General features: G+C 43.1%; 1 protein-coding gene across 5 annotated transcripts in view; it reads right to left on the bottom strand.

Moving 5' to 3' along the window:
- LOC114027723 (rho GTPase-activating protein 7-like) overlaps window positions 1-13770 on the bottom strand; it is a 122365-nt gene that overhangs the window by 36507 nt on the left and 72088 nt on the right. The window contains exon 1 of one of the 5 annotated variants that reach the window (XM_027841812.1): window positions 2635-2712. The exons of the other annotated variants lie outside the window; for them this stretch is intronic. Coding sequence (XP_027697613.1) covers window positions 2635-2647 — 13 coding nt within the window. The 5' untranslated portion in view covers window positions 2648-2712. Of the gene's footprint in view, window positions 1-2634; window positions 2713-13770 lie in introns of those variants that run through there. 5 annotated transcript variants of the gene reach the window in all.

Raw genomic sequence — 13770 nt, 5'->3', positions numbered from 1 at the left:
GCACAGAGAATTCTTGACCCGAAGGGCCCCTTAATTATGAATCCTTTCTCATGACTCACCAGAAACATCTTCCTTTCTGCCTGGCGTGCGTGCGCAATTACACACACACACACACACACACACACACAGCTACTTCTTCCCTAGAAGCTCCCTCAACAGACTCAAGGGCAGCTGCCAGTAGAAAGCCCAAATGGAAAAAAAATCTCACCCGAAGTTTTGCTGGAAATCCTGACTCAGCCTTGAAATCACTCTCCCTGATAAACCCCTAAGCCTAGCACCTTTTCCTTCCTAGGAGCTAAGCAGAAGCAAATCACTGTTCTGGTGAATGGGACAAAAGCTTGGGTTCTGAATGACCACTGAACCTCCTCGAACACTGGGATCACTAACAGGAGTAAGTCTCTGTGCCCCAGAGAGGGAAGATATGGCCCTTCAAAAGCAGTACTGCTCAACTTCAGTCTGGAATGGCAGAGGATGCAAGTTACCCTTCCTGAGGGAATAGATGAATCTTCTCAAAGAGGAGAGAATAACTTCTCAAGGATTCATTTTTCATCACTGAATTCAACAAATACTTCTTAAATGTATGCTGTGTGTAGAACATAGTGCAGAGAGCTGGAGGAAAGAAAGACTTTGACGTTAGGGAGCATAATTTCCCCAAGGTCCCCAGGATTAGACCTCCTTACTCCACCTGCAGGGTTTTCTTAGCTCTGAGTCCCCTGCAAAGAAGGGTTCTATTCCAGTTTGTAGTGAAGTAAACACAGGAGTGGTCAGGGAAATTGCAGAAAGGGGAAGAGCTTGAATGTTATATCTGAAAGGTATCTTAAAAATCATGTAGTGTAACCCTGTCATTTTACTGTAGAAATTTGCCTTGCTCTAGATGAGTTAGTGGCATTTGGGGATTGGAAGTACTGCTTGCTTGACTCCAGTCCAGTGCTCTTTCCACCACACTAAGCAGCCTGCCCCAGACAACTCCTCCCACTCTACAAAAGTCCCAGACCCCCTTTTTTAACATAGCTATTTTTTTTATTTTTAATTCATGAAATAACATAAGCGTTTCCATAGCAAAGTAGAATAAAAAAAGATGATTATACATGAAACTGCAAGTCTATTATGTGCAACCTGCTGTTCCTTTTAAATATATAATAAAATTGTCATATGACTTTTTCCCCTTTTTTCTCCCTCCCAAGAGATGGCTACCATTGGACATTATGTATGTATACATGTGTGTATTTATATGGAAAATCATTCTATACATCTATATATCAATTCTTTCTCTGAATGCAGTTAGCATCTTCATAGGTTAAATTTAAAACACACACACACACACACTATATATATATATATATATATACATACACACACACACATACATGCAGTTAATTTGGGTATAATAGTCAAAATTACTCTAAGCAAATACTGGGGGATGAGAGGATGAGGAGGCAGGGTTATAAAATTGTTGGAAATTGGGGGGCCAAGAGAAGAGGGAGTAAGGAAGGAGGACTTAGGAAAGTGCTTGGGAAGAGGAATGGAAAGATTGGGAGAAAGATACCTTGAACCTCAAAACTTTCTCCAGTCTGTAAGACACCTTCCAAAGACAGGTCACTTTTCTGTTGCTAGGGAGATGTAGCACCATCTTGTAGAAAGAGCAGGGGATATTAGTTTGAGGACCTATGCTCTGTTACTCTGTGTGGACACACCCTGCATTTAACATCTTCTGGGAGGAAGTTGGACTAAAGCAGGAATGAAGTTTTCTATTTTTTTTTGTCATGGACCCCTTTAGCAGTCTGGTGAAGGCTGTGGACCCCTTCTCAGAATAATATTTTCAAATATATAAAATGTGCAAGAAAATTACATTGAAATACAGTATGTGTGTATATGTATATGTACATATGTATGTATGTGTGTGTGTGTGTGTTTTACATTTACAAACCTCAGGTTAAGAACTCCTAGATTAGAAGAAACCCTGCACAATTTCTAAGATCCTCTTTTAGCTTTAAATCATTCAATTCTACAATAACTTAGACTTGGCTTACTCTGCTTCCTTTCTGAAACAAACTCCTCTCCGGGGACAGTCTCAGGGTGGTCTCAGGGAGATCACCACTTCCCACCCCATGTCAAGGAAATAGGGCTCCACCCGTACCCCCTTTCCAAGCTATTGCCCATCCGTGACTGAGCAAAGGTCAGCCTGGTTCCCAAGAACCGATCCCCGATTCTGGCATCCCTCCACCCTCGGGCACTGGAAGACTCCAGTTTTAGGAAGAGGCGACTGTTAGAGTACAGGCCAGGGGCTGGAAGTGAAACAGGAGAGGGTGAGAAAGTTGGCAGTGCATGCCGACAGTTACCCAAGCACGTCCACTCCAAGCCTTACACATACACAGTGTTTCCTCCTTGCAGCACTGCCATCCCCGACTCCCCTACCCCCCAAAACATACGGCACCTTCCTGAGTTCACAGAGACCGCGCTGTAGGTTACCCTTGGTTGGTGCTGCCCAGGTATAGACCGGCCCTCCAAGCTAATGCCATAGACACGTCCCACGTGTATCCGCATGATAGCACTATTCTAGTGATGCCCGGGGGCTCTTCTCAGGCTCACATGGCACCCCCCACCTCCTCCCCGCGACCACTGCCCCCCACTCACGAGTGACTATCATCTTGTCCCTTTCCCCGACGGGCCAGCCAAATCCGCAACCCCAACTCCAGTAGGCTGGAGAAATGAACTGCGTGTAGACTGGCCTGGGGAGCTCTCCAAACCAACTGGGATGACCTCTCGGCCAATCAGAAAAGAGAGAGAAGCAGAGGAGGGTGGGACAAATATGCCTCCGCCCCTCCAGTTTTCAACCCCTCCACCCCTTACTCCTACTCTTCTAGCTTCCCCTATCCCCCACCCCTGTACCCTATCTGCTATTCCTCCGGCTTGATGCCCGGGCTGGGCGGGGTACATACTGACTGTGGTCTCGAAGGAGTTTGGAGCCAGGAGAGCGCACCCTAGCCTAGGAGGCTCCAAGAATGGGGGATTTGGGGGGTGGGGTGGGGCAAGGGAGGATGGGAAGTAGCTCCCGCCCCTCACACTTCCCCTCACATTCTCCCTTAACCGAAGGGCCGCCCAGGCACTGGCCCTTTTCCCTCCTGGCTATCAAAATCACAGAACCTGGAAGTGAGAAGGCACGTTAGAACGCATCTAGTCCAACCTGCACCTGAACAGCAATCATCTCTACACCATACATACTTTACAAGTAGTCCACTCAGTATCCCCATGGAAGCCCCTCAGTGACTAATGTCTCACTCTCTACAAGCCAGTTCATTTCACTCACGGTCAGCTCTACATATAATAAAGTCGTTCTGTTCATATTCCGCCGGCCCCCACCCCCACCCCAAAACACACACATAGAATCGAAGTCTACAGCCACTATACAATGTTTATCCATTACTCCTCTTGTTCTTAGGGATCAAAAAAAAGTGAATGAATCCCTTTTCCCCATGACCACTCTCCAGATACTTGATTCAGTCAATAGACCCATCAGTGATCAAGCAGGAAAGTCACAATGACAGATTTATGGCCCTGCTCATCCAGATATACCACATATCTTAAAAAAAAAAACCAAACCAAAAAAAAAATAAATAAATCCAACACTCCTCCATGCCTCAAAGGAACCCGTTTAAAAGCAGATGTATTAATCCTTGCAGTGCAGCTGGATCCAGAAACTAGCCTTCCCACAAATAGCATTGTAATGAAATATAAACATTGTCCAAAGGGTACTATCCCCCATTCTAGGACCAGTCACATCATCAGGAGCCCAGGCCCCCGAGTAAAATGTTCAGGGACTCAGACCTTCTTTCTTCCCTCCCCACAGCATCCCAAGCACTTGTCTCTCCCTCGCCTCTCCAACCTCCCACCTACTCCTAACGATTATAAGCCAGAATCCCCCCATTGATACAGGTTGCTCTTCACCATCTAAGGAAAGGAATCCTGGGAACCACCTCTTCCCTACCTATTTCTGGGGCAAACAAAACATTCTTTAGAACAAATTTTAAAACCCCGGACCAAAAGTCAAGACAACTGGATTCTAGGCCTGGTTCTATTATTCACTCAAAATGTAACCTTAAGTGGGCAGCTAGATGGCACAGTGGATAGAATGCTGGGACTGGAGTCAGGAGGAAGGCTCATCTTCATAAGTTCAAATCTGGCCTCAGACACTTACTTAGCTGTGTGATCCTGGGCAAGTCACTTAACCCTGTTTGTCTCAGTTTCCTCATCTGTAAAGTGAGCTGGAGAAGGAAATGGCAAACCACTCCATTTTGTTTGCCAAGAAAATCCCAAATGGGGTTAACAAAAATGGACATGACTGAAAAACAGCCACCACCACCACTACCTTAGGTGAGTCAACTGATCTTATTGATGCTTTTTGTCTTTATACAACAGTGATTTCCCATCCCCACCCCCAGATTGAACCCAACTTGTTGGAAAGAAAAAACAAGTAAAAATATCTGATACAGAAACCTCACTTGACAAAGTATATAATATTCTGCTCTGATAGTTCCCCAACTGAAGGAGAACATATTTTTGATATATCTTCTCCAGGACCAGCGTTTGTTTTTCCAATCAAGTCACCTCATCTTTCTAGGCCTCTGTCATATATAATGAACTTAATATAGTGTTGAGCACACAGTAAATGTTCAATGTAGCTTATCAAATCATATATTATGATGCTGATTTTTTAAAATATGGAAAAATTTGGATGCCCATCTTGCCCCAGTCTGGCTGGATTCCCAGCTTATGACACTCCTTTTATCAGCTGTATGAGGGAACTTTTTTTTCATTTATTTATTTTTAACATTAATTTTCAAAAATTTGAGTTCCAAATTCTCTCCCTTCTACTCTTCCTCTACCCATTGAGAGGGCAAGTAATTTGATATCAATTATACGTGTGAAGTCATGCAACATAGTTCCATACTACCCATGTTGCAAAACAACAACAATAAAAAGCAAGAAACATGTAGAAAGTTTTAAAAAAAATTTGCTTCAATCTGAATTCCTCTGATCTCTCTCTGGAGGTAGATAGCATTTTTCATTATGGGTCTTTCACAGCTGATCATTGTTACAATATTTCTGTTACTGTGTATAATAGTCTCATTGTTCTGCTCACTTCACTCGGCATCAGTTCATTTAAGTCTTCCCAGGTTTTTATTTAACATTTTTATTCTTTTTCCCAATTACATGTAAAAGCAATTTTAACATTTTTTTTCAAATTTTGAGTTCTAAATCCTGTCACTCTTTCCCTCCCCTCCCCCCTTCACTGAGAAGATAAGCAATTTGACATTGGTTATACTTGTATAGTCATGCAAAACCACATTTTCACGTAAGTTATGCTGTGAAAAAAAACACAGACAAAAAAAACCAAGAAAAATAAAGAAAGTAAAGAAAAAATATCCTCAATCTGCATACAGGCTCCACCAGTTCTTTCTCTGGAGATGGACAGCACCTTTCATTATAGGTCCTTCAGAACTGTCTTGGATCATTGTATTGCTAAGAATAGCTAAGTCATTCACTGCTGATCATCTTACAATATTGCTGTTAGTGTGTACAATGTTCTCCTAGTTCTGTTTTCACTTTGCATTAGTTCATGTAAGTGTTTCCAGGTTTTTCTGAAAGCATCCTGCTCATCATTCTTATAGCATAATAGTATTCCATCACAATCATATACAACAACTTGTTCAGCCATTTCCCAATTGATGGACCTTCTCTCAATTTCCAGTTCTTTTCCACCACTAAAAGAGCTGCTCTAAATATTTTTGTACATATAGGTCCTTTTCCTTTTTGTTTTTAGTCTCTTTGGGCTACAGACCTAGTAGTGGTAATGTTTACTCAAAATGTATGCATGGTTTTATAGCCCTTTGCTTCCCAAGTTTTTATGAGGGAACTTCTCAAGCATGACCTGACAGTCTCTGGACTTTCAATCAGTCCCCCTCCTCTCCCTAGGCCAGACCCTTGATCTGCCTAACATGTCAATACTATGGATGCATCCACTCTTGGGAAGGTCAGCTCCAGAGTCAGACCAGAGCTAACCCATGCTCTACACAGAAAAATCAAATGGACTGCCTTCAGAGGTAATAAGTTCCCCATCACTAAAAGTGTTCAAGGGGAGAGTAAATTTCTGGGATATTGCAGAAGTCCAGGCACAAGGAAATAAGGATTTGCACCAGGATCTTAGCAGTGTCAGAAGACAGAGAAGAGGGTAATATGTGAGAAATATTAAGGCAAAATCAATAGGACGTGACTATAGATTGGTTATGGGCAGGCAAGAGACAGTGAGAAGGCAAAGATGACACCTGGGTTGCAAGCCTGGGTGACTAGTAGGTTGGTGGCATCTCTCTCCTTCTCTGTTCTCTCCACATATTCCTGTTTTAGGACTAGATGACCTCTAGAACCCCTTCTGATTCTGAGATTCTGTGATGCTGCAAATATTATCATTATTTTTTTTAAATTGGGAAGAAGGCTAGACTCAGCTTTAGGGACACCTCAAAGTTGGACATGATGACCTGACTCAATTTTTATTTTTCAGCAAGGGGGATTTTTTGTTATTTCATTTGTTTAATTTCTAAAATAGCAAACTCTCCCTCAAGTCTTACCCTGTCTAGATGCCCACGTCCCTGATCCTTCTCAATCACACACCATCCGTGCCATGGGGACATGATATGTATATTATTAATGAGCTTCCTGTTCTTGCTCAATATTCCTTCAGAGGTTTCTATGTCTTAATTGTATCTCTTTGTGTCAGGGTGAGACTCCCAGAAAGTAATGTAGCCTGTATTATGAGGGGAATCTGCCCTGTCTGTACTTTTCTAGGGGCACATCCCTTACCTTGTGCTGAAGCTGGGAGAGACAGAGCCACAGAGAGAGACAGTCAGAGATACCACCATCTTCCAAGTGACCCAGGCTTGCAATCTAGTAGTCATCCACAATTCCTCTCAACTGCCCATATCCAATCTATTGCCAAGTCCTGTTGATTTTACCTTCACAATGTCCCTCATGTATATCCCCCTTTCTCCCCTGACACTGTCAGTACCCTGGTACAGGCCTTCAATTCCTCATGCCTAGACTATTGTGACAGCCTGCTGGTTGATCTGCCTGCCACAAGTCTCTCCCCACTACAATCCATCCTACGATAGCACACACCCCTCCCAAACTCCAACGGCTCCCTATTATCTCTAGAACCAAATACAACATTTGGATTCAAGGCTCTTCAAAGCCTGCACCTCTCCCACCTTTCCAGTCTTACACCTTTCACCTGGCCATGAACACTTCAATCCAGTGACATTGGCCTGCTTGTTATTCCTCCCATAAGATATTCCATCCCAGGGCATTTTCCCTGGTTGTTCCCCATGCATTACTCTCTCCCTCCTCATCTCTGCCTCCAGACTTTCTTGGTTTCCTTCAAGTCTCAGCTAAAATCCCACCTTTTACAAGAAGCCTTTCCCAAGTCCCCTTAATTCTAATGACTCTCCTCTGTTGATTATTTCCAAATTTATCTGGGAAATAGCTTGTTGGTACATAGTTGTTCCATCTTGTCTCACCTATTAGATTGTAAGCTCTTTTGCCTTTCTTTGTATCCCCAGTGCTGAGCACAGTGCTTGGCACACAGTAGGTGCTTAATACATTTTTATTGCCTGACTGACCTGAGCTGAACCTCGAAGATAAGGAAGGAAGGGAGGAGTGTAGGGGAAGTGAAGGAGGGGGAGACGGAGGGATACGGCTTGTGAAAATTCTGGAGGTCAGAGATAGAATATGAAGTTGGAGGAATAACTAGTCATCTAGTCAGGGTGGAATTTAGATTTGGTGACTAACAGTAGCTTGAAATAAGCCTGGCACAGTACGGGGCACAGCCTTTATATGTCAGGTTGAAGTTCCTTTTGAGAAATTAGTAAAAAAGATGCTTGAGGGCAAGATATTCTTGGCGCATAACTGATCCAACTAGGATAAAAGATTTAGAAGTGGAAAGTATAACAGAGGGTGCCAAGTTCAAATCTAAACTCCTCATTTTACAGATAAGGAAACTGAGTCCCAGAGAGGTGAAATACCTTACACGAGGTCACATAGGGAGTAAGCAGCACAGTGATCTTCTGCATGTTACAATGTAAAGTCTGGCCCTGAATGTCAAAAGCTATCTGGCTTTTTTCCTTCCCTTCCTAAGTCTAGTCAAATAGTTCTACTCTTTCTCACTGTAAGTATCTTGAGGGCTAGGGCTCTTAAAATTTTACCTTCATGTCCTTAGAGGTTGCTCCAGTGCCAGACTTAATCAATATTCATTGTGAATTGGGGAGGGGAAGCAACAATCAAAAAGCCAAGGTAAAGAGTTCCAATTTTATCCTTGAGCCAAAGGGAGCCTCCTGAAGGTTTCTGAGAAAGAAAGGAATCTGGGCAGCAGTGTGAAGGATACATTGCAGAGGATGGAGAATTGAAGTAGGTAGGAGGATATTGTAGTGGTCTAGAGAGGTGAACAAATCTTGAACTGGGGCAGTCTCCATGTGGATAGGGAGAAGGGGATGGATTCAAGAATACTGTGGAGATGGAGTCTGTAAGATTCAGTACCCATTGGACATGTTGTGGACTAGTAAGTGACGGAGGCAGGAAAATAATAATGATAATAACAACAACAACAATACTTGAAGGTTTGTAAAGTCAGGTCTTCCTAACTCTTACTACCTGTGAAACCTTGAGAAAAATCACTTAACCTCTCTAGGCCTTAGTTTCCTCATCTGTGAAATGGGAAGTTTGAAGGAAATAGCCTCTAAGGTCTTCTCAAGTTTTTATGAGATTGGATACAAGGAAAAGGTTTTTCCTCTTTCTTAGTCTTCTTAGCATCCTGAGATAACCAGTCTAGATTTATTCATTCCTCCTTTCTTCCTCAGACAACACCAGCCAGATCAAGCCCCAGACATTTCAGAACCCATAGGAACCCATTCCTTTAATGGGTGCTCAAATTCACCAGGAGCTAGGTGGCACAGTGGATAAAACACCAGGCCTGCAGTTGGGAAGACAAGTTCAAATCTAGCCTCAGATACTCACCAGCTGTGTGACCCAAGAGTGCCATCACTTAATGCTGTTTGCCTCAGTTTCCTCATCTATAAAATGGTCTGGAGGAGGAAATGGCAAACCATTCCAATATCTGTATGAAGAAAACTCCAAATGGGGCCACAAAAAGTCAGACGCAACTGAAACGAGTAAACCACAACGAAGTCAACCTTTGATTCTGTTGCTGAGGTTGTGCTCTTAGCAGACAGGTACCAGGGTTATGTTCAGGAACAAGGTAAGTAGGGCATGAATATGTCACTGAATGGCTCATACCATTGCCGGGTCTTCAGGCAACATACCCATGCCATCTTCCCCCCAAAATCTTCTTCTCCCCAGCCAAGAAGGAAATGGCACCCAGGGCCCCATAAGCATCATCAAGTCAACCCCTCCTTCTTGGTCAGAGACTCCTGTGCCCTTCTCCATAGTGAGAGGAGTGCAACAGTCCCTCCAGAATGAGATTGAAAACCTTTTCATTTTGCAACTTGGCCTAGGCTTGCTAGTGTTACTGTCTGTGAAAAGTTTTTTCGTGATGCTGGGGACCTCCTTGATCATCTAATTAATGGATGCAAAAACGATTCAGTGGGAAAAGCCCTGGCTCTTGAGTCAGAAGACCTGATTTCAAATCTCACATCTGCCACTTCCTATGTGACCTCAAGCCAATCATTTAATCCTCTTGACTATGGTTTCCTCATCTATAAAATAAGGGAATGGGATTATGTGGGCTCAGAGGTTTTTTTCCCCACCTCTAGATATATGCACATAGTAGGTGCTTAATAAATGCTTGTTGATTGATTTCCCCAAAGGCTTTGATAGAAGGAAACCCCCATAGAACTTTTTAGGGTGGGAGGGGTTCACCTCAAATCTCAATCAAGACTTTAACATAGCTGTGAAACTAAGCTATGACCCAAGAGCAGAGAGTCCAATAGAAACCAGGGTCATCCCTGATTTCTCCTTAAAGATGCTTGCCCCTAGAGATCCAGAGTGATGGGCTTCTCAGTGAAACAAAGCATCCAATCTTTTTTGGGGTTGGTTTCCTGCCTTCCTCTAGTGCTGGACCTTTCCCCCAGAGAGCAGGCTGGAGCCCATGTCCCTGCCCACACTCTCTGCTGGGGCCCATTGGTGAATTGTTTTCATTCCTTTCCCATGATGATATTGCCTGGGAGAGTATCAGGAGACCAGCAGAAGGAGGTCCCTGACCCCTGAAGGAATGCTTCAGGCTGAGGAATCCCTTCTACTCCTGTCCCTGTTTGAATGGGAGTTTCCACACTAGTCTCTTAGCTGCTCAGAGTAGGAAGGGGAAACTGGCCCTTTTGCTTAAAGCTCTAGTTTCAAATGGCCCCTATAGATAGTTTCTTAACCCTTCCCCAACCTGTCTTCCTCATCTTCAATCTCCTCCATGCTCCCCTGAATCTAGACAAGAGATTCTTAACCTGTTTGGGTGAGTTGGTCATGAACCCCTTTGCCAGTCTGCTAGGGACCCTGTCTCAGAATAATGTTTTTAAGTGCCCAAAATAATATACTTAGTATTACAAAGGAAACTGATTATGTTAATAGTTATCAAAATATATATTTTAGTCTTATGTTTCTTTCCTTTTTTTTACTTTAAATTTTCAGTTCTAAATTCTCTCCCTCCCCCACCCACTGGGAAGACAACTATCAAAATATATTTTTTTAATTCATGTTCCTCACTTACCCCACCACGTTAAGAAACGCTGATACAGAGCCTAGAAAAATTTATGGAAAAATTTATGTCCAGACACCTTCTTTGACTTCTGAAAGGGGAGATAGAAGGAGCGGGCTAGAGGCGCCTACACAGAGAGGGCTTCCCAAACCCTGCCATATCCCATTACTACAAAAGCTGGGGCCAGCTTCTATCTCCAGGCCTCCTGCCAACAAAGGGCATTAGGCCTGTGCACTAAACAGGAGGGCAGCATGGATGGACTTTTTCAAGGTGTACCTGTTGTCTAACTAGAGGAAAGTCTCTGAAACAAATGCGTTACCCCTTCCCTTGACTTTCTCATCAGAAGAGGACCTAGCCCCCATCTCAGTGACTTAGAGAGAGAAAGAGAGTAGATATTTTCTCAATAAATACTTCACCCTGCCCTGCACTCTAGATATAGAAATGGGGGAGTTCCAATTTAGGTGAGCTTTCTAGCCTCACTTTCCGGCCTGGAGAGACCCATGGCTTTGTAATAATTGTGAGAATTGTGGATGGAAACAAAGTTCCCACCATGACTATCTGGGAAAGCCATCAGCCTCCCTTCCCTGCCTGCCCTAATCCCACCTTTTCTAAAACTGAGAATACTTGCTAATATATACCTACATACATATATATGTACATATATATATACACACACACATACACACACATATATATGTTAGGGAGGGCCTTAGCATCAGGCTGTGCTACAGAAGGATAGGGATAATCCCTGGGAAGAGGGGATATGTCAGCATTTCAGTGAGAAGGCCCAGTGCAAAGCACACTGGGTTTGCAGTCAGAGAATCTGGGTTCAAATTTGGGCTTTCTGTATGATCTTGGGCAAGTAATTTAACACACTGGTCCTCCCTCAGTTTCCTCACCTGTAAAGTAAGGAGGTCTGATTAGATTAGATGACCTCTGAGATCTCTTCTAGCTCTAAATCTATGATCTTGTGAACTGTGGGGATATGCTTATGAGGGACTCCATTAAAGCCAAGCCACCATCCATTTCAGCTTTCAGACATAAAGAGTAATGCAGTAATGTTAGCCCTTCTCAAGCTTCCAAAGTTACTGAGGTATTAACAATGGGCTATCCCTGCTCCCCTCCTCTCCTCCTGCCCCCATCTCCCAGTAACCGTTGACTCAGAGAGCTTACATCATATAAGACTGGAATTCTAGAGAGAAGCCGGATCTTACTGCTTGGATTCCACCCTATTGCTGGTGTTTACACACTGGCCCCAATCTGAGCAGTGATCTTGGTAGATGGGGCCCCAGCAGGAAGCTGGCCCTTAGTGACCTCAGCTTCCCAAAAGCAGTTACCTCATTCAACCCTCTTGAGAGGACAGCCTTAGTTGGGGGGCCTGGTGGGAGGTGTTGGGATAATTACTTTGTCCTTTCCACAAAAGATGAGCTAAATATCTTCCTTTTTCTTCCTGCAAGCAATGCTAAGACTTTTTTTCCATCCCCTCCCCAATCTTCATTACTCTGCTCACTGGGATGTTTTCTTCTTGTTCCCCCAACTTCATTCCCAAGTGTAGAAATTGCTTGGTGCAGGGGTTGGGATTCAGGGAAGAACAATGCTGAATAGCTTCAATTATGCCCCTGGGTGTACTGGAGGACCTTGGACAGGTCACTTAGCCCCCTTAGGGTTCCATTTCTCCAACTGCAAAATAAGAGGGTGGTTGTTGTCCTAGATCAGAGGTATCAAATACGCATGGCACCCAAAACCCTCTTGAGTGCAGCCTGAACCAGATTAGAATGTAATTGGGAAATACTTTTTTTGTATTTATTCATTTTGAACTTAAATACAAAAAGATTAAAAAAAAAGAACATTTCCAAGTACACAGCACAACATAGGGAAATACTTTAAGAATAAATAAAAATACAATAGAACATAGATAATGTTAATATGTGGTTTTCTAAGTCAATTATATGGCCACAGGGATCCTTATTTGAAGTTTAGTGGCCCTGGTTCTATTTGACTTTAACAACAGTGGACTAGATGGCCTTTCTGAAGCCCCTTCCAGCATAAAAAAATAAATAATTCTACGATAATTGTCATAGAATATTCTATTGTCATAGAATATGCCTTTTTCCTAGGTAGGTCTAAGGCTATAGGGTCCATAGACTTCAGGTTGAATTTGATCTTCTGTTCTGCAGAAGTTAGTCAATGGACATTCATTAAGTTCCTATTGTGTGTCAGTCACTGTGCTAGGGATACAAAGAAATGAAAAAGATAGTCCCTGCTGTCAAAGAACTCACAGACTAATGAGAGAGAAAACATGCAAATAACTATGTAGAAACAAGATATGTCCAGGAAAATCGGAAATAATTAACAGAGGGAAGTCACTAGCATTAAGGGGGATCAGGAAAGACTTCTTGTAAAAGGTGGGTGTTAGCTGGGCCTTGAAGGAAATCTGGGAAGCCAGGAGGCAGAGATGAGGAGGAAGAGAATTCCATGCATGAGGGATAGCCAGTGAAAATTCCCAGAGTTAGGAAATAGAGTGTCTTGTGGAAGGAGTAGCAAAGAGGCCAATGTAACTGGATGGCAGAGTGTGTCAGGTATAAGAAGCCTGCGAAAGTAGGAGGGGGCCAAGTTATGAAGAGCTTTGAATGCCAAATGGAGGATTTTACATTAGATCCTGGAGGGACCAGGGAGCCTCTGGAGTTCATTGAGTGTGGGGGGGTGTTATGTGGTCAGACCCACACTTTAGGAAAATCACTCGACAATTGAGTGGAGAATGGATTGGAGAGGGGAGAGACTCGTGGCAGGCAGACCAAACTGAACAAAAACATAAAGACGTTCTTATTAAGTTTGTGGATAACATGACTGAGAGGGATCGCTATTAAGTTCGAGGACAGAGTCAGAATATGAAATAATCTGGACAATTTAGAAAATAAGAATATAAAATAACATAATATCTTGAAGATTAACAGTATGATATCATGTAACTTCAGTGCCTCAAGCTACTTTCTAAGAGCATAAATTGCCAAGAAGGTGACAAT

Source organism: Vombatus ursinus, unplaced genomic scaffold (assembly GCF_900497805.2).
Source record: "Vombatus ursinus unplaced genomic scaffold, bare-nosed wombat genome assembly UNPS02014863.1, whole genome shotgun sequence".
Taxonomy (NCBI): Eukaryota; Metazoa; Chordata; class Mammalia; order Diprotodontia; family Vombatidae; genus Vombatus; species Vombatus ursinus.
This window is presented reverse-complemented; position numbering and strand designations above follow the sequence as displayed.